Source organism: Leucopleurus acutus (assembly GCF_964270905.1).
Source record: "Leucopleurus acutus genome assembly, chromosome: 13".
Lineage (NCBI taxonomy): Eukaryota > Metazoa > Chordata > Mammalia > Artiodactyla > Delphinidae > Leucopleurus > Leucopleurus acutus.
This window is the reverse complement of record NC_139155.1, coordinates 18,253,140-18,274,877: the sequence shown is the minus strand read 5'-3', so window position 1 is coordinate 18,274,877 and position 21,738 is coordinate 18,253,140. Positions and strand designations below refer to the sequence as shown.

The window sequence follows — 21,738 nt, the reverse complement described above, 5'->3', positions numbered from 1 at the left end:
TTTAATATCCTTAAATGGTATACTTGGTTTTTAGTTTTAGGTACTGTGTCGTAGCTTCTCATTATGGAAGATAAGCTATCCCACTCTCTATGCCACTCCTATCCTTCATTTCCAGCCCCATGTGGTCACCTCTCTTACTCCCCTGTCTTCTCATCAAGCCTTTATACTCATTTTATAATAGTCTATATGAATATATATAAAAGTTTTAATTAGATAACTTATACTTGTGTATGTGTGAAATACACACAGAAAAGTGCACAAAACAAATATGCAGCTCAGTGATTTTTACAAGCTGAACACCCATGTAACTATATCCCTGGACAAGAAATAGAACATTGCCAGTACTCCTGAAACCTCCTACATGTTCCCTCCCAATCAGTATACCTTCCTCTTCCAAAGGTAACGACTATCTTGACTTTTAGGAAATCATTTCCTTGCTTTCCTTTATGGTTGTACCACCTAAGTTTAAATCCCTAAACACTATGGTTTAGTTTTGCCTGTGTTTTGAATTTTATATGTGTTCAGTTAGTCATGGAGCATGCGTTCTTTTGTGTTTGGCTACTTTTGTGAGATTTATTAGTGTTGTTGCACGTGACTATAGTTTGTTCATTTTCATTGTTCATTTTATTGCTGTATACTATTCTGATGAATGAATAGACCACAATTTTTTCATCCATTTCTTGGTCAATAGACACTTGGATTACTTCCAGTGTTTCATTTTCATAAATAATTCTGCTATGAACATTCTTTATTTGAATCTTAGTGTATATTAGAAGCGTTTCTGTTGTGTATGTAACCAAAAGTGGAATTTCTGCATATATTTATCTTCAGCTTTAATTGTGGATAATGTTAACATGTTTTCCTAAGTGAGAGACATATGCATCCATCAAACTGGCTAAGGGGAAAAAGATGGAAATTGTTGTGTTAGCTGGGATATGGATCAGTGAGACCTCTCATATATAGCTGGTAAGATATCCTAGCCAACACTTAATATTTTCCATGTTTTTCACTTTAGCCATTTTGGTATGGCTAGTATATCTGACATATCAGTATTTTCATTCCTGATTAATATTTTTGTGTCCTATTTAAGAAATTCCCCTGATATTTCTACTCTGATATGAGGATATTCTTCTTTATTTTCTTTTGGAAGCTTTCTTATTTTACTTTTCTCATTTAGGTCTATAGTCCCCCTAGACCTTAATTTTGTGTATTATGTGAAGCAGGGGTCCTGTTTTGATTTTACTTCCATATACCAAATTGGTACAGCATGATTTATTAAAGAGAGGATTCTTTCCCCACTGCTTTGCAGTGCCATTTTTGTCATAAATATAATGTCCTTATATATGGTAGTCTATTTCTGAGCTGTTTGAGCACTTTGATTTGTTTGTGTATCATTGTGCCTTAATTACTGTAGCTCTGTAATAAGACTTGATATTTAATAGATCAAGTCTTTCCACCCGTTTTTCTTAAAGAATGTCTTGACTATTCTTGTCCTTTTGAATTTCAGTATAAACGTTAGAACTGTTTTATTATTATCACAAAGGCCTATTGTGATTTTAACTTTGATTTTATTGAATTTGTAGATCATTTGGGGGAGAATTATTTTCTTAATGGGGTTCACTCATTTAATCCATCAACTTGATATATCTCTACATTTATTTAGGTCTTATTTAGCTATCAAAACTCTGTATAGTTTTCTATATAGAGGTCTTATATTTCTTTTGTTAGATTTATTCCTAGATATTAGATTTTTAAAATACTCTATTTAATATCTAATTGATATTAAATTTCTTCATTTTCTGTGTCCCTGATATAGAAATGCAGTTGACTTTTGTATATTGACCTTATATCAAAGAATCTTGCTAAATTCACCTATTAAAGGTAATACTTTTCTGTAGATTCTTTTTTTTTTTTTTTTTTTTTTTTAATGGTACGCGGGCCTCTCACTGCTGTGGCCTCTCCCGTTGCGGAGCACAGGCTCCTGACGCGCAGGCTCAGCGGCCATGGCTCAGGGGCCCAGCCGCTCCGCGGCATGTGGGATCCTCCCAGACCGGGCACGAACCCGTATCCCCTGCATCGGCAGGCGGACTCTCAACCACTGCGCCACCAGGGAAGCCCCCTGTAGATTCTTTTGATCATATGGACAATCATATGGAACAACTTTTTTATTCCCAGTATCAAAGGGAGAACTTTTAAGATTTCATAATTATGATAATTCCTGTATGCTTTTACAGATAATTTAAGAAATTAACTCTTCTGTTCCTTTGCTAAGTGTTTATCATCAGTGTATGTTGGATTTTATCATGCTTTTTCTGTATCTATTGAGGTGACTATATAATTTTTTTACTCTATTAATGTGATGAATTTACAACCCAATTTTGCATTCCAGAATAAAACCAATCTTGTGATGTATTATTATCTTATATATTGTTGCATTTAATTTAATATTTTTTATTTAGGAAAACGTTTTCTTCTAATATTTATGTAAGGTTTTACTTTATTCAAGTTTTGGCAAATGGATTGGGGAATCTTCCTTTTCCATTTTTAGGTAGAATTTGTGTGAGATTGGCATTAATTATTTCATAAATGTGCAGTGGAATTTGCTGGGGTTAGACTTAGAATTTTCTTTGTGGGGAGTTGTAAAATTCTGGGTTCAGTTTCTCTCATTGTTATAGAACTTCAGATTTTCTGTTTCTTTTTGTGTCAGTTTCATTAAGTAGTATATATTTAGGGATTTTTCTAGTTCTAAATTTTCAAATGTGTTTGCATTTGAAAAGATAACATCTTATCTTTTTAATTTCTGTAGTATCTGTGGTGATGTCTCCATTTTTATTCCTGATATTAATCATTTGTAGCTTTCTTTTTTCTTGATCAGTCTTACTGGGGCTTTATCAGTCTTTTTAATCCGTAGTGCCTTTGTTTAGCCTTTCGAATGCATATTTTTTCCTGTTTCACTAAATTCTGCTCTTCTCCCACTTCCTTGGGATTCAATATGCTGTTATTATTACTTTTTTTAATAAGTTTATTTATTTTATTTATTTCTGACTGCATTGGGTCTTTGTTGCTGTGTGTGGGCTTTCTCTAGTTATGGCGAGCGGGGGCTACTCTTCATTGCGGTGCGCGGGCTTCTCATTGTGGTGGCTTCTCTTGTTGCAGAGCACGGGCTCTAGGCACGCGGGCTTAAGTAGTTGTGGCTCGCGGGCTCTAGAACACAGACTCAGTAGTTGTGGCACATGGGCTTAGTTGCTCTGTGGCATGTGGGATCTTCCCGGACCAGGGTTCAAACTCATGTCCCCTGCATTGGCAGGCGGATTCTTAACCACTGCACCACCAGGGAAGTCCAGTTATGATTAATTTTTAAAAACTTTTTACGATTGATGGTTACTTACTGATGTTGAATTGAAGTTAGAGCAGACATCCTTGCCTCATTCCCAATCTTAGGGATAAAGCATTCAGTCTTTTACTATTAAGTATGATGTTAGCTATAAGTTTTTCTTAGATGAGCTGGATGTTGAGGAAGTTCCCTCCTATTCCTAGTTTGCTGATATTTTAAAATTATGAACGGATGTTAGATTTTGTCAGATGATTTTTCTGCATCCATTGAAATTATCAAATGAATTTTCTCCTTTATTTTCTCAGTAAGTCCAAGAACATTGACTTCTGAATTTTAAGAAACCTTGCAATCCTGGAGTAGATCACACTTGGTCATGATGAATTATCCTTTTTATAGATTATTGGATATAATTTGCTAAAATTTTGTTAAGAGTTTTTATGTGTATGATCATGAGGGATTTGGGTCTAGAGTTTTTCATTTCAATAATGTGTTTGCTCAGTTTTGGTAACAGGATAATGCTGGTCTCACAGAATGACTTAGGATGTTATCCCTTTTCTTGTGTTTTCTGGAAGGGCATCTGTAGAATTGATACTATTTTTTACTTGTTTGATCTGTTTCACCAGTGAAAATATGTGGGCATAGGGTTTTCTTTATGGGAAGATTTTTTTAACTACAAATTTAAATGCTTTAATAGATACAGAGCTATTTAGGTGTTTTTTTTTTTTAAATGCATCTTGGGTGAACTTTGGTAGTTTGTGTCAAATATATTGGCAAAAAGTTGTTTAATATTCTCTTATTTTCCTTTCAATATCATATCTGTAGGATTTGAAATGACATCCCCTATCTCATTTCTATTATTCATAACTTATGTTTTTTCTCTTTTTTCCTGATCAGTCTAGCTAGTAACTTAGCAGTTTTGTAGTTTTTAATCAGCTTTGGGTTTCATCAGTTTTTAATGTTGTTATTCTGTTTTCTATTTCATTTATTTCTGCTTTGCTTGTTATTATTTCACTTCTTTTGCTTTAAATTTGCTTGTATTTTTTATTTTTATTTTTTTAGAGTAGAACCTGAGGTCATGGATATAAAACTTTTCTTCTTTCCTAATATAGGCAGTCAGCACTACAAATTTACCCTAAGTACAGCTTTAGTAGCATCCCACATATTTCGATATGTTTTCCTTTTCCTTTTTCTTTCGACTTTTTCTTTTATCCCTGGGTAATTTATTATTGAGTTAAATTTGCAAACATTTGGGAACTTTCCAAGGATCTGTCTGCTATTGATTTCTAATTTATGGTCAGATAATATACTTTGTATGGTTTGGATTCTTTGAATATTGAGACTTGTTTTATGGCCCTAAATATGGTCTTTCTTGGTCAGTATAGTGTGTGCACTTCAGATGACTGTGTATTCTGCTCTTGTTGGGTGGAGTGTTTTATAAATATCAGGTCACGTTGCTTAAGAGTATTCAAGTTTAGCATATTATTAGCTGATTTTTCTGCCCACTTGGTTCTATCGTTTAGAAAGGGTATTGAATTCTGCAGCAATTGTGGATATGTTTATCCCTCCCTGCATTTCTATCAGTTTTTGCTTAATATATTTTGAAGCTCTCTTTATTGGGTGCATAAACCTTTAGAATTGTTATTTCTTATTGATCAATGATGCATTATATATTTCACCACCATGATGGTATTGAATTTGCCCCCTTGGCCAGATCTGAGGATTTTAAAGTTGGAGTGCTTTAATGTTGCTCCTCTTGGAAAAGCCTTGAGTCTTGAGAGCAGCGAAGAAGGAACTAAAAATTGTCTTTTTCTAAAGCATTTACTTAAGGTGATAGATTTAGGAATTTCCATTTAGAACAGCACAGACGCTTGTCTTATAAAGTAAATGAAGGTTAGCAATCTGTACTGAGAATTACATAGTAAAATGCTTTAGGATGGCATTATAAAACTCATTTTCTATTTCAATATTAAAATGTAATATTTCTTTAACATATATTTGTTAAGCACTTTTGTTTTTCCTCCAAACAACTCTATTTGGGGTACAGAGGGATTAGTCTAGTGTATACTGTCTTGAATAGTTTATGTCTGTCTAGAAGATAACACACGAACATAACCAATGTAGGGTAGGAGGTGGTGCTGTACAGATAAAGGGCTTTGATTCCTTGACTGCTCTTCAGCAGAGTATTATTTAGTCTCATCTCTCTACTCTGACTTCTTTTACACTGGTTTTCTTTTAAACATTTTCATCTTTCCTTATGTTTTCTTTTCCTGACTCCCACTGTAGCCCACATCGACTCACAATCTATTTTCAAGTTGGATTGCAAACATGAATATGCTTCTTTTCGATAAACTGTCACTTTATGTTGGTTAATACTTGTTCAGCTCCAAAATAATCTATATGGAATAAAGACTTTAGCTGGGAATTGGACCTTTTACAGGCATTTGGGTCTGAGAATAAAAATGATATAAATAGTTTTGCTAACATAATTTCTCATAAACAATATCAGGGTATTTCATGGCAAATAATTTCTTCACAAGAAGTTTATTTTGTCTAGCAGTTGGCTTGTTAATTCAGTGTTTTACAATAATTAACATTTACTGACAGTCGTACTTTTTGATAGAGACAGTATTCATTTATTAGATACTTGATTTTGCAGTTTATAAAATATCTCACTTGAGGAGGGGATCAGAGATGTCAACCAAGTAAATTTTTGTTCATGGTCATACATCCCTGAGTCTGCCCATGGCTTTAGGCTTCTCTATATTCTGACATATTGTACTTCTCTTTATCAATTCAGTAATTTCACGGCGAAAGTCTTTGGTCTGTGCCTCTTGTGCTTATTTTGACTGTGACCATATCTTTATGTTAATGGTTAGATCTTTACTCAGGGGTAGGTGTGGAGGTAAGTCTAGGCAACTTAAAGTTATGCTACATTATTTGCAATTTTATTTTTAAGAAGTGGATCCAATTTAGGTTGTCTAAACTTAGAAGTAAGAAGTAGTTGTTCCTAAATTATAACCAATAGTTACTCACCATCCTTTTCCAGGATCTATAGCAAAAAACTAGGAGTACCCATGTCAGGCTAACGAAGAGGCCTGCGAATCCCTTAAAATTTTGTGTTTGAACTTATGTGCCCTTTAAAAAAAATTGCTATAGCTATAATTTAATTGCAGAAGCTCTAACTTCGGTCTGCTTTGGAAGCTCAGAGGGCAGGGCTGTTTTTTCTTTTTTGTCCACTGATCTGTCACAAGTGCTTGGAACAGTGGCTGGTACATAGAAGGAGCTCAGTAAATATTTGTCGATTGAATGAATCTATAGATACCTACTCTTTATGCTTCTAGAGTCAATATGTCAATATCTAGGAGCTGAGGCTGTAAGGGCTGACAAGAGATCCCTGCCTTCAGGGAGCTTATATCTAGTGGAGGAGATCCAGAGGAGTGCAGTTTATGACTTTAGCTGGCTGCTTATTTGCTTTTCCTGCCAGACTCTGAGTACTTTGAGAGCAGCATCTTGGTCTAACCTTTATGTTTTTATATGCTTAGCTTAGTACCTGGCATGGAGTAGGCACGGATTACATTAATCAAATGAAAGAAAATTTTGATAGCCTTCATATGTCTAATTCAAGTTAGTCTTTATATTATAATTTTATCTTTCACTATGATGAACTCTCTCCACATGGTTTTATCTTGCTCATTTATTTATTTTGCATGTTAATGGAGACCTTTTACAAAAGGTTGTGTTTCTTTTGGTTTTTCTTTGTTTTGACTCTTTGATTGAAGTTATAGGCCAACATAAAACTATCCCTCCCTCTGAACTTACTCCAATTCTAATGTAATCCAGTGGTGATCTAGAGGCGAAGTAGCGTTACTGTATTTTTTAAACATTATCAACACTTTCGTATTTTGCCTTGACGCATATCTGTCTGTTTGTCAGAGTACCATCTTGGGCTTCTTACTCATTCTGATTTACGGTAGCTCCTCCTCCTTTCTCCTTCCTGGAGCTTTGTGTTCCCTTAGTGCCCTTAGCTATTTGTGCTCTTCTCTTACCGTGTTTTAAGGGTATCCTTTTTTCCTTATGATGTTTGGTTAATGACTTATCCTGATGCTTCATGTTGATTTAAAAGATGATGAGAATGCCTGTCTACCTAAGATAAAAGTGTAGACATAAAAGAAGTTTACAGAAAGGCAGATGTTGCTCTAAGATCTCTGTATTAGATGGCATACCCCGTGTGGAAGGCCTTTGTATTAAGTACATGGTGATTGACTCTGTTTCCTCATTTCTAATTTTTTCATGTTTTCTCCTCCTCTATCCTCTCCCTCTCAAAGCTTCATGATTCTCATATAACACTTCAGATAAAGTGATTCATTGTAAAATAATTTTATTTATCTTTTTAGTGTTTAGCTTTGAAAAAACTTCCTTTTTCAGCATTGCATTTGGTTTTCTGTACCTTCTAGGTTATCTTTTTTTTTCTTCTGAAAAGTGTATTGAGAGGGCTATTTGTGTATATCTGCCGGGAGGGTAATGAGGTTTAAACCAATATGTAGGGAGCACTTGCTACCAAAAGTATGTTTGCTTTCTTCCCTATATAGATTTTTCATATCACAATGGCGATTGGCAAAAATGGAGCTTAGATTTAGATTTCAAAGGAAGACTGAGGTAGACCTGTTCAAAGACAGAAACCATGGCTATTGTCATTTTGAGTACTTCTATATATGCCATTTAAAGGGAAACCAGAGCATATGTGTGCACATATATGTTGTCACACATGTTTATCTTCATCTTTCTTTTCATGTGAGAGTAAGCCGTTGTGGAGAGGCTCTTAGCTGCAACATTACCTAAAGAACTTTCTCAGGTAAAATAAGAGAACTTGTGTCAGTTCCGTCACCATTTGAAGCTGTGCTGAGACTATTTTCCCTTGTGTTTTGCTGATCCTTAATAAGAGGAGCACATTGGTAAGAGGAGCAAAAAGTTGGCATGGCAGCTTTTCTATTTCAAGAAATTAAATGCTTGCTTATGTTTTATGGTATAAATCTTCGATGTTCAGTGCCATACATAAATTATTCAGATTTATTATGTGTCATTAAATCTTGAGCTTTTTATTATGGTAGTGTACTTTTTTCTTCTAATTTCTATTGCTGACTTTTCTATATGTGGACAGTTTTTAAAGCCGTAGTAGAGTTTAATTTCAGTATTCTCAATGAATTATGAAAACAGTTCTAGATTCTGCAGTTTCAGTTATGAGGTAATCTGAATAAAGTATTTCTTGATGATGATGCAGAGATTTTTAAAGCATAGTAAATCTGATTCCTTGATTTCTGTTACAGTATTTTTTTTATTTTAAGTGCCCACAGAATTTATTAAAGGAAAGTGTAAAAGGCTTTTTCTACATTGCAATACCATTTATTTATCTTTTTTTTTTTTTTTTTTTTTTTTTGCGTCACGCGGGCCTCTCACTGTTGTGGCCCCTCCCGCTGCGGAGCAGAGGCTCCGGACGCGCAGGTTCAGCGGCCATGGCTCATGGGCCCAGCCGCTCCGCGGCACGTGGGATCTTCCCGGACCGGGGCACGAACCCGTGTCCCCTGCATCGGCAGGCGGACTCGCAACCACTGCGCCACCAGGGAAGCCCTGCAATACCATTTAAACAGGACTCCAGAAATATAATACTCAGAGCATCTATTTATTTCTCTCATTACAAATAAAGCTATATATATTGAACATTATTCTATTAAGACATATTCTAGCAGTTTTGCCAGTAGCATTTCTAGTGTCCTTTCAACTTGTGATTTAGGGAAAACATTATAGTTTAATCCCACTCCTTATTTGACCTAGCTAGGGAAATGATCACTCATTCCTAAACTTTGGTTTGTTTGTATTGAATTTTTTCACCTTACCATTCTAGTGTCCTTTCAGAATTAATGATAAAGTCAGACGAAGTTAACCCAGACTTTTCAGGAATAATAATTTCTCCTTTATTTAAAGTGAAATTATAGAAAACCCCAACTGTTGGAAACCACCAGAGGAACTTGCTTAACAATTTTGGTGGCATGAAAGCTAAAACCTGTAAATTTACTCCTTGCCACCAAAGGCTTACCAACTTTTTGCATGGGGAATTGAATATCTTATAGGCCATAATTACTGAGTTTGTATTTAAAAATGATTTAAAAATGAGAAATTATTCAATGGAATATGTAGAAATATTGCGGATTTCTTTGCAAGATTACAATGGAATTCTTAGATCTTATGAAATATACAATTGAGAGTAATTCTAATCCTTTCATAAGTATAACATTATAAAGTACTTGTAATTTCATAAGGAACAAAAAACAGGTCTGTTATAATAAAAAGAATGATAATTTCCCAGATAAAATTTTCATGTGTGCAAGAGGTGCTTCTTAGGGTTTATGGAGTTGGATTTTCTGTTTTTTATTACTGCTTATATACTTCTTTTAGTTCTCCGGTTTACCTCACACGTGTCTGATTGACATTATGATGCATTCGTGAGGAAATTATGAAAAGTTGTTTTCATGCAACTGTCCTGTAGTTACAAAAGAACTTCACTGCATGAAAAGCAAACATATCATTCAGCAGACAATGCTTAATCTGTTCAGGAGCCCAAACCTATTGCTGTTCAATGACAGAAGAAAGGAGAGGGATTAATTTGAAGATGCTTGTGCATGACATATGGTAATTTCTCCATAGGAAGGAAGTGTCAAATGGTGACCTCTAAATCTTAATGTTGACCTTCAGTTGTAGAATGTGTGCACCATACGGTCCTTTTGCCTTTTCATGTGATAATTTAAGCTGAACATTTTCCTGGTAACATAACTTTTTTGGGGGGAGGGTGGGTGTTGTTCTACCTATTCTATAAGGATTATAACATGCACAGTAATTATTTTAGAATATAAAGCATTTGTATCATAAAAATTTTTTTTAAACTGAAGAATGGAGCTATGTTAGGAGTCTTCTAACAAGAGTTAAGTATATTTAATTTAACTTTAAATTGTTATATTTTAAAAGTTGTATTTTACAAGTTGGTATAATTTAAATTGAGTTTTTATAAAATGAGTAATAAATTGAAATGATCTCAGTGAATATTGGTTGGAGAGATTACAAAATAATTTAGACATAATGTTAGGAAATAAATTATTAGAAAAAAATGTAACTGACAATCCGAAGACCAAAATAAACTTTTCATCATGTGATACATTTTAAACATTGAATTACATTTTTGTGAATTCTTAATATGTTTATTGTCATTTTTTTCATTGTAGCCTTAGTTATTTTAGAACTTCTTTTTATATTAGATGACACATCATTCAACTACAAATAGATTTTGGTTTGAACTACACTGTGATTGCTATTCAATAAAATATATCATTTTACTGCCATAATCCTTAATAATCATACCTTTCTGATTAAAGCATCATTTTTCAGTTCTACATTTACTATATTTTGCCAACCTTGTTCTTTAGTATTCACTAACACTGAGCTTTTTTTCAGAAACCGCTGTATCTCAATTCTCTCCCCTTTTATTTCTTCTATTTTCTGCTGCAAGTTGCTGCACCTGTCGTTTCTGCTCGGTCTGATGCTGATCACTCTGGCTCTGACCCTGCTTCTACTCCTGCTTTACATACCTGTTTCTTAGTAAATGAAGGTATTCTCTCTCAACTTTCTAACAACTTTCTTTCAATCTGTGCTTTATTCTAGTATATGTTCTTTTTATCTAATTTATACATTCATCTGCTTTGTTATGTGTGAGATCCTAAAGTTTCCATTTTATAACTTGATTTGCTAATGTCAGTAATAAGGGTCGATTATAAAAATGTAATGTTATTCCTGGTTGGTATAAACCATGTTTCCTGTAATCTAGAAGGCTATTAAAGGAGTGCAAAGATGCTAATCTATGATATGAAGTAGGCATTAAAAAGGGGGTTGGTTTTCATGATGATGTTTGCCATGTGATCTCTGGTGTTAGAGCTAATTAATTTATTTTACATGTATCATTACTCTGTGACAGACACTCTTTATTCTCTGTACACACAACATGTGCCCTGGTTAGAGGGGAAAGTATTTTTGGAGCTCTGAAAATGTTAATGGAATCTACAAATCTTTATTCCCCAAGAGCTATCTAGGATTATTTATACTGACCGGAAGCTTAACGGAACTTGTGAGCTGTGAGTTATATCCAGTCTCTTCATTGTGGGCTCAATCGTCACCAGTTTATATAATATAAAAATGAGTAAATTTACAAAATCTCATATGTAACCCAGAATGATTCTAACTGTTCACTAAAAGCAATAATACCAGTCTATTCAAACAGAAAGAATGATATAATATCTATAAAATACAGAGCCCATGTTCTAAGTATCATTCCTTCGGAAAGAAAACATGGTACCGTAGAAGTATAACACATTTTTTGTTTGGTTTCCTTGTCATAGACCTGTACTAAGGTTTGTATGTTAAGATTTGATTTTAGCAAAAATAATTAGGGTCATATTTGTTAAGCTATTGTGAAAGGTAGTAATTCGTTGATTCAAAAACAAGCTGTTGACTTTGGACCATGGTGAGAATCATCTTCATATTAAAATTTAGCTCATTAATACACTCCATACTTTTATGAGACATTAAAACATTTAAGACGTTACTAGGTAGTAATTTGTTTATATATATTTGTGTGTGTATGTATGTATGTATATATATTCCTCTGTTGAAAATAAATTATAATCTAAAATGTGTGTGCTCATCACCTTAATTAACGTAATTATATATTCTTAGTTGTTGAGAATTTCCTTACTGAAAAGGTGAATCTTTACATAGGTAGCTTGTCTCTCTCGCTCTCTCTCACTCATACCCTCTTTAACAATCCCAATAATCATTTTGAGTTTTATGGTAGGGTTTTTGTTGTTTTTGTTTTAGAATACTACAGCTTAGATTATTTCAGAACACTGATTTGCTAAAATTTTGTGGTCACAGATAACTCACCCTGTAATATGAACACTTTTAAAATAGGGTGGAAATGATTACTTGAGAATGTCTGGATACTAGTTCTTTTAAGTATTACAGTGGTTTACATTGTTATCTTTATATAATCAGTTTCCATATTGTGGAATAGAATTTTGGAAAAAACAACTTTTGTTCCCATAGATTAGAGTTAATGATACTTAAAATTTTATAAATTTTAGATTGTTTTTATTTTGGGGAATGTAGGAATTCATTCTTTCCTCTCAAACTTGGTGTTAGTTTACTTAAGTTATGATTGTGACTAAACTTCTGATTCATTTTGTAAGAAAAGGGATCAATAAGTACGTTAATTAAAGGCCCTCTGACAGAGAATAGAAAACATCTCTGTTGACTGATACGAAGGTAATACCAGATGGCCAGGCCTTAAGTGACATGAACTTATCTTTGAATATCTGTGTGAGTGCCCTTTTAACTGTCAGTAGGTTCAAATCTAGAGCTCTGGTATGTGTTTATTTCTGTGCTTTTCTAAACCTGAATATATGTCTTATTTTAGAGGGAATGTTTAGAAATGTGTTTTTCTTGTGGAATTGGTATATACTTAATGTGGAAATTTATTTTTATTTTTTTTTAAACTTTTAGAGTTCTTAGAGCTGAAATTCGAGAGGAAATACATTTAGAAATGAAATACATTTGTTATATCTTTGTACAAACTATCTAATAATAAATTGAAATCATAACATAATTGAGCAGATCTCCCCTTTTTGGTTTAGGTTTGGTATACTTACATGCAGAAAAATATTGGAATTAGGGGGAATACCAAAGCATTTATAATATATTACATTTTAACAGGATGGAGTCAGTTGGCTGCTATGCACTGTGTTATGCTGCCAGACCTGCTGGGATTGGACAAATTTAGGCCCCCGCTTCTAGAGATGCTGGCTCGGAGATGGCAAGATCGATGCTTGGAGGTAATATCGAGGTGATGTGGATAGAAAACAAAAACATTAAAAAGGCACTGGACAAGTGTAAATTTGAAACAGAAATGTTATTTTTATCTAACTTCTTATCACCTGTTTATTATGTGATAGAAAATATGGATCCAATGATTCTAAACAGTAATGTTTCAACTTGCATTATTTGTTTACTTTTTTTTTTAATCTAGTGAGTATCTGACCAAAAGTTTTATATACTTATGGAACAGTTTCTTAAGTATTGATTTCTGTACAGATCATGCACATACATATACACACACATACATACAGCCCACCTCCCCCCCAGATTGCACATTCAGGTATAATCACATCAATCAAATTCTAAGTGAATAACCGTAGTCCAGTGGAAGGTCCTGTGTTATAATAGAAGGGGAAGGTCTTTGGAATTAGAACAGACCTGGGTCTAAAAATCAGTTCTGCCAGTTATTAACTTTGTGACCCTAGGCGATGTACTTAACCTATTTGAAGCTCATTTGTAAAGTGGGGATAATAATATATTCCTCACAGGATTGCTGTCAGGATCAAATAAGATAATGCAAGTAGCACAGTAAGTACAGAGCCTGACACATGGTAGGAGCTCAGTAAATGGTAGCTATTATTTTGTGTTAATGGACTGTGTGGTATTAGATATTGCTTGCAATATAATGTCACCAGGGATTTGGAAATGTTTTATGGAGATTTTGCTTATTATAGCATTTGACCCGTATCGCTATAGCAGTTTATGTCATTCAAAAGTTTTAATTTACCAAATTTAAATAGCATCCTGTCCCTTCCCTCAACTCCAAGTGGAATTGCAACATACTGAAATTTTCATGGTTTTGCATTTGAATAATGTTTGAATTCACTTCAAAAGTTAGTTATAGTTAAAAACAATTTTTATTTGAATTCTTATCAGGTGCTACCGAGTTATCTCTTCAATTATAAATACTCAATAAATTGATCGGTACATACCTTGACAGTTGTCTAGCTTCTTTGAACCAATGGGTGTGGCACTTTGGCCAAAATAAAAAAAACTAAACTAAAACTGCAACATAAAAGTGTGTGCCATGTTGAAAGAAAAATTGAGATAATATAATTTTGAAAAATAGTTTCCTTTTATAGAATTAATGCCATTTCATAGGAATATATTTGCTTGTTTGTTGAAAACAAATTGTTTAAGCCAGTCTTAGGTATACGTGAATTGTGTGGATTAATACATATATGTTTGTGTAAGCAATATCTATTTAGCATTATAATAGATAGAAATCCACTAGACAAGGTTAAATTTCTTCAGGCTGAAAGAGAAAACATTTAATAATTCTAACAGTGATTTTTTAACAATAATATTTATATGGAAATTAAAAAAATTTAAAACGCCAAATTAAAGTACAAGAATATTTTTGTGCAAGCCTTGGAAAATGAAGTTTTAAACCCCAAACTGATTAAACGTTCAAACATTATTCTGTTAGTGTTAAAGTATTTTTAAGTGAGATCATTAACTGAAAATCTTTGATTTGCTTGCATCCAGTTTATTCAACTTTAGTACTTACTTCATTGTTTGGTTAGTAGTGTTTCTCATGTAAATAAATGTGGTTTGTATATTTTCTAGCTTTCTTTCATTATGAACTTGCTTGTGTTTAAACACCTCACTCACTGGTCTGCTTCCGTTGTTTGCATTTGGTTCTGTGGTCTTAGGTCAGAGAAGCCGCACAGGCCCTGCTTCTAGCAGAACTGAGGAGAATTGAGCAGGCGGGACGGAAGGAGGCCATTGATACCTGGGCTCCTTACTTACCTCAGTACATGGACCACGTCATGTCACGTAAGAGCTCTCATGCTTTTCTACAAAGCTTTTCATGCATGTGTAGGAAAGTACCAAAACTTGCAGTTATGCTTGCTACTGCCTATTACCAAAAGTGAATCATTGACCTTAAGGTGAAAACAGGGGATCCTCAAATTCTGCTCATTCATTTTCTGAATCCTTACGGTTTGGAGTTTGGTTTTGTAAAAAGTTATGTAAAATAAATATCTAAATATTCACAAATTCACTGACCCCTTATAAAGTTAACCCTGAATTGAAAATTCTACCCTGTTAACACTAGCATCTGTCTCTGCCTATTTCATTATTATGATTGTGGGTACCAACTTTTTAGATATTGATCTGATATATAAGTACAAATACAAGGCAGATCATTCCAAGTGGAAGTTGGAATTGTGAATCCTTAAGAATCATCTGGTAGGTTTAGACCAGTTGAAAAAGAGAAAAATAGCAAGGATTTTGACTGAAGAATCTTTCAAAAGAGTATAATTTCAATGGACTGGGAAAGATCATGGGAAAAATTGTTGAAATTCTGGAATAGCTTTTGTAAAGTAAAACCTTTGCAATTATGCTGCTAGGTCTAAAGTGCATTGAAGAAAAGTTACAGTGCACTGTGATAATTTTTTTCTTTTTAGGAAAAGTATGCTTCATTCCCAACTCATCATTTAATTCGTTCTTTATTCTTCTAAAGAAGAATTCAGAATTAAAAGTTTAGCCTGTTATACTGTGTATAAGATAAATCAGTTTCACTTTTTTAAAAGGATAAAGTCTCAATGAATCTTTAAAAAAACTTTTTTACTGTGAAAATTTGTCCTGGGTATAGGTGCATTCATTTTAAGTGACCTTTTGTCAATACCAGTTATTCTCATTTATGAGATACTCATTATACATGTCAAGACAAACAATACATGATTGTATAAGATAGAAAATGAAGATAAGATTCAAAAAGGGTTATAATTGTTATAACTGGTATAAGCCTACCAGGTGTTTGCCAGTGGTGACTGTAGTGGTTGTTTAATTTAGTATGTGACCTTGGACACGTAACCTTTCGCAGCCTCAGTTTTGTCACAGATGAAATGAAGATGATATAGTAGGACTTTATAGGATTATTTTGAGTATGTAGTGAGTGAATCTTTGTTAAGCACATGGAACAGTACCTAAGCAGTCGTAAGCTCTATATATTTGTTAAATAAACACATTTATAATCTATAAAAATGCAAATATATATTTCACATATAACCAAAGCATCACACATTAACAACTCTAGTTACAAATTCTTTAACCTAAATAGGTAACAGACTGTTTACTGAGAGAGTATTGGTTTTTATTTGCTTACTGGGAACTTTTCTATTTTAATAAAAGGAAATTAAGTTTAAAATCCCAGGGTCTTTAGACATATGGACTCTATGTAAGGTATTCGGCTTAAAGTTCTTATTTAAGTATGTATAGGTTTAAAATTTTGTAGAATATTAAAAAAAAATTGGGATGAAAAAAGCTCTCCTTTTGAGTATTTGGATAGTCTGGCTGGTGCTCTTTGTTCAGTATCTTGTGGCTATTAACTTCATAGTATTCGAGAAAATAGAATTAGCTCATCAGCTTATCATAAACCTTATTGAATATAAGATGCTCAAATTTAAGGACAAACTATGAGTATAGTACTGTAAAGTAGACTGAAGGTGAAACTAAATAGCAAATTGCTAGAGATTCTTTTAAGAGGAGAACACTATGGAAATTAGGAAATATGGAGAAACATTTTCAAGACAGCTTTATTTAGAATGGACTAGTGTAGAGTGGAAGATTGATTCAAGAAGAATAAGTAGATGGGAGGCTGTTACAGAAGGGGGGATATGGGACCAGACCAAAATGTAGATAGGGGAAGAATAAAAGACAATTCTAAGCCTAAATTACAGATTGCATATAAAGGTCTAAGGAAAACATGAGAGGTTAGTACAGTGTTGTATTTTTGACAGTTTGGGAGAGAGGTGCCATTAGCAATGGTGGTGGATGCCATTTCATTTTATTTTTCCTGGAAAGAAGAGAATGGTTTTTTCATCACTGTTTAAACAAGCACAAACTAGATTGTTCTTATGTCAAATTTAAACCTTTCCATTTACGTAAATTAAAGTTCTTGGTATTTAGCAACAGTATCTAGGAGTACTTTATAAATTAACAGAAGGCTGGCTAACTTAAAACTTTAATCTTATCACTTACTATAAAATTGTATTTTTAGTGAAAGAATAAACAAATAGGCATTCTGCATGTAACTAAAACACCTCATACTAACAGCCCCTGCTATAATATGTTAGTCTATTCTGGAACTTTTACATTGACTGAGTGTAAAATTAGTCTTAGTTTGCTTTACTGAGAGCTTTCTATTTTAATAAAAGGCTGTCAAGCTAAAGGAGTAGGGATTCTGAATGTGTGAAAGGAGAAGAAAGCATACAAAAAATGAGGAATGACCACATAGGGCTGTTGGACAGATTTGCTGTCCAAAGGGATCAAAAGGTTCTGGAGCCAGCTGGTGGACAGCCCACGCCTGCCATCAACCTGCTTGTAGCGAAATCGCTCTACCATGGCCATTTATGTTTGAGGAAGTGATTGCTGTGGCAAGTGGCAGCGTAAAGCGTTCTTTAGAGACTGAACGCCTCTTTCTAGCACAGAAATCCTTTTAATCACTGAAGTAGGTAAAATATTAAGCAATACGTCTGGTAAATACACCATACATCAGATATTTTCTTATAATTTAATCATCCGAGCATTAAAAAATATGCATTAATTGCCTAAGCAATATGGACAGCTCCTAAGTTATGACCGAGTTTGGTCTAAGAGTCCCTTTGTTAGATGTTTGTCTGAAACTCAGAAACTGCTTTTACCTGAAGAGCAGAAGGTCATCCTGGGCTGATGGACTGTGATAGCCCTTCCTCTTAGAGACCTGGAGTCTGGAGGTAGTAACTAAAGTGGGTAGGAACTTGCTCTGACTTCACACTCAGTAGGTGATTGAGCTGGGACCAAGATGACAATTCAGATCAACTGGGTGTTACTGACTGGGATCTTCTGGAATTTTATTTAGGTATATGATGCAGTAACAGCCTTTTGTAGGTTTGTCTGAGAGCCTAAGGAAAGCAGTGGGTCAGAAACCAGTTGCTTTTCTTAGGACTGTTGAGAGCATTGGAGGAGAAGCTTTTTGTAAAGCATACAGCACAGTACATGATACATGTAGTGAATGCTGGTTGGCAGTCCACTTCTCTTTCCTGTATTGGTTTCTATAGTTTTGTTCTCCTTATTGTCACCACCTCAGAATTCACTCTAATTTATATTGCCCAGGGATTCTGGCAGTAAACCAACAATCACTGGGGAGGAAAAAGGAGCAATACTCTGCCTTAACTGAAAATCCAGTTCACAAATTTTTATAAAAGCCAAGTCCTAATTGAGTGATATGAGAATTTTGCTTCTAATAATGAAGCTCTGTCCTTGAACCTGTTAGGGAACATTTTATCCCTTACAAATGCAGACAGGATGTACACTTTTTTCTCTTCAATTTATTTACTTTGGTTTCACCAGGCCTTAGTTGCAGCAGGCAGGCTCCTTAGTTGTGGCTCACCGGCTCCCTTAGTTGCGGCATGTGTGCTCTGTAATTGCGGCTCGCGGACGCCTTAGTTGTGGCACGTGAACTCTTAGTTGCGGCATGTGTGTGGGACCTAGTTCCCTGACCAGGGATCAAACCCACGTCCCCTGTGTTGGAAGGCGGATTCTTAACCACCTAACCTTCGTTGTGGCACGTGAACTCTTAGTTGCGGCATGTGTGTGGGATCTAGTTCCCTGACCAGGGATCGAACCCACGTCCCCTGCGTTGGAAGGCGGATTCTTAACCACTGCGCCACCAGGGAAGTCCCAGGATGTAAACTTTTTTTTTTTTGGTTTATTTATTGATTTTGGCTGTGTTGGGTCTTCGTTTCTGTGCGAGGGCTTTCTCTAGTTGTGGCAATTGGGGGCCACTCTTCATCGCGGTGCGCGGGCCTCTCACTATCGTGGCCTCCCTTGTTGCGGAGCACAGGCTCCAGATGCGCAGGCTCAGTAGTTGTGGCTCACGGGCCTAGTTGCTCCGTGGCATGTAGGATCCTCCCAGACCAGGGCTCGAACCCGTGTCCCCTGCATTAGCAGGCAGACTCTCAACCACTGCGCCGCCAGGGAAGCCCCAGGATGTAAACGTTTGATGCCTAATTTCTGATTGGAAATTTGGGGATGAGTGCACTGTGATTCTTATTCTGGTTACAGGATCAGAATTCTAAATACTGCATACATTCTTGTGATAGTGACTTAAATAAATATTGTAAATATTTTCTGAGTTATCACTCTTCAGCAAGTTCCAGAACACTTTTAAAACATTTTACTGATTGTTCTTACTAAGGACGGATTACTGTTATTTTGTGAAACTGTTGTATTATGATGCAGGTGAAGGTAAAATGTTATGAGTTGTCTCAGATTTATTTTGAAGGGAAGATATTTTGCAGAACCCAATTTTATAGTTTTCTTATTTGTGACATTCTACATGTAGTGTTTTGATAATTGACTTTTTTTTTTTTTTTAATGAGGTCAAGCACCTGCTAGTTTATGAAATACACCCACACTTGCCCTTCATTCCGGGCAGGGACTACTTGGAGGTAAATGCTGATGCTTCCTGATTTCCTTTGGCCTGTGTTTCAGGGTGACCTTACAGGGCATAAGGTCACAAGCGTAATTATTTCTTGTACGTTGTGTTCTGCTTGCTCACAGTGGCTCATCTCCTTTAATTTCAGAAACATTAAATACCTAAAAGTTACTACCATTATATAAATCAAAATCTTTTCCAAAGAGGGTGCTATTGTAATTTTATGCAGTTATGGCTGGTGTAGTATTAATTTGTAAATTTATCATCTCAGATATTGATAAAAGGATGTGTAACACATCGTGTTTAATATGTATTGATGTCATCAGAAAGAACAATCCTTTGTTCTTATCGAGTCCCTGCCTTTTTAGCTTCCTTTTGTGTTAAGGTTACCAGGGTTAGGCTAGTCTTTTTATCCCCCTTGGAAACAGAATAGGATTTCTTTGTTCAGTGAAAGACACTCCTAGTAAATGTTTTGGGTTTGACTGTCAACAAGCTACACTGTAGTACCTATTTTAACCTGGAATTGAAGTCACTTTTCTGATGGTTATAAAGTAGTGGTCATTCTGAGCACAAATGTGGATGGACCAACACATACAAGAAGGTAAGATGGAACTATATATTACAGAGGTAGTGGAAAACTCTTTTGTAGCTAGAAAAATAATTTAAATATTAGTGCATTCTTTGGCAGGCAGGTATTTTCAGGGTTTGCTGGTGGGGAGAGGATGGGGAAAAGGATAGTGAGGGGGTTTGATTTAAGTGAATCTCTCCACCCCTCCCCTCCTCCCGAAAGGCCTTAAACTACGCAGCAATCCTTCCTTCTTTTTTCTGTATGACTCAGTTGTTTGGACTTCTCTAACAGTCTTGTTAGGAATGACTTTCTAGATAACTGAGGGTTTAAAAATCACTAGGTGCAGATTCTAAAAAAAAAAGTAACCTTTGTGTTGAAATATTTCAAAATGTCTCTGGCTTATTGAACATCTTCTCAGTAGCCAGCATTGTTGTTTTGGCCCAGGCTGTAAAATTACCACCATTTGATTATTAAAGGGAGTATTGAACTTACCTGAACGTAAGAGTACCCAGATTGCTATGCCTCTTGCATTTCATATTCTATTTTTAAAAATAATTTTTCTTTCTCCTCTTTTGATTGTCTAGTAACTGGTGCCCATTTTTATTGCGGCCAGGCTGTTTTGTCTCACCCTGAGTAGCTCCTGTCCTGATTCCTGATTTACCGTTTCCACTGTTGTGAGGCGTGCAGAAAAGCCAAGTTAACAAACTTATTTCAGTTAAATTTAAAATAAGAGTAAATTGGCTGAGAGTAAGGTCTCTCTGATGAAAAGAAACCCCCAAACTTTAGTGCAAGCGCTTTGGGGAGCCCCTGTTGGCACCCCACCTTCTGCTTACTTGACTGCTTTCTCGGGTCTTCTCTGGCATTCTGCGTGTATGTATCTTTTGGAGAAAAATATTTTAATAAAATTGGGGAAAGAAAGGTGGAAATCATTTGGTTGTTCACGAAGAACTGATATTTCTGAAAAGACCCCTTTTATAACTAATGCCTGTTTTGTGAATCAGCTGAAATTAAAGCATGAGATTTCCTTAGAAATCTTTATAACAGTTGTCTTATGGCGTTCACAAAACCAGTTGGAAATGATTGTGCATTGTGATTAGAAAGGGAAAGTATTAAATTATGCCTAAGCGATGTACGTGGAAAGTATTTCATGTTCTGTGGGAGTTCCTGTATCGTGAGGCAGAAAGGGTTTGTCTTAAGACAAACTGTATTATGCACAGCGCACTGTAGTTGTAATGTATCTGTTTGCAGTCGTTTCACTGAGACCTAAGGGATTTGTTCCTCTTTCTTCTTCCGGAGTGCCAGAGCTGTTGAGCTTACTTTTAAGTACTTTAGACTGATCCTGTGTTTAACAGCTTAAACTGTTCTACTTATCTATATTTGGCTACTAACCTAAGAGAATAAGTGAAATTTCTTCTTAATCGGTCACAGCTATCTAAAGGA

General features: G+C 35.0%; 1 protein-coding gene across 6 annotated transcripts in view; it reads left to right on the top strand.

The window, feature by feature from the left end:
- WDR7 (WD repeat domain 7) overlaps window positions 1-21,738 on the top strand; it is a 383,698-nt gene that overhangs the window by 120,050 nt on the left and 241,910 nt on the right. For all 6 annotated transcript variants that reach the window (XM_082853270.1, XM_082853266.1, XM_082853267.1 and 3 more), the window contains 2 exons: window positions 13,145-13,263; window positions 14,962-15,085. In XM_082853270.1, coding sequence (XP_082709396.1) covers window positions 13,145-13,263; window positions 14,962-15,085 — 243 coding nt within the window. The remainder of the gene's footprint in view (window positions 1-13,144; window positions 13,264-14,961; window positions 15,086-21,738) is intronic.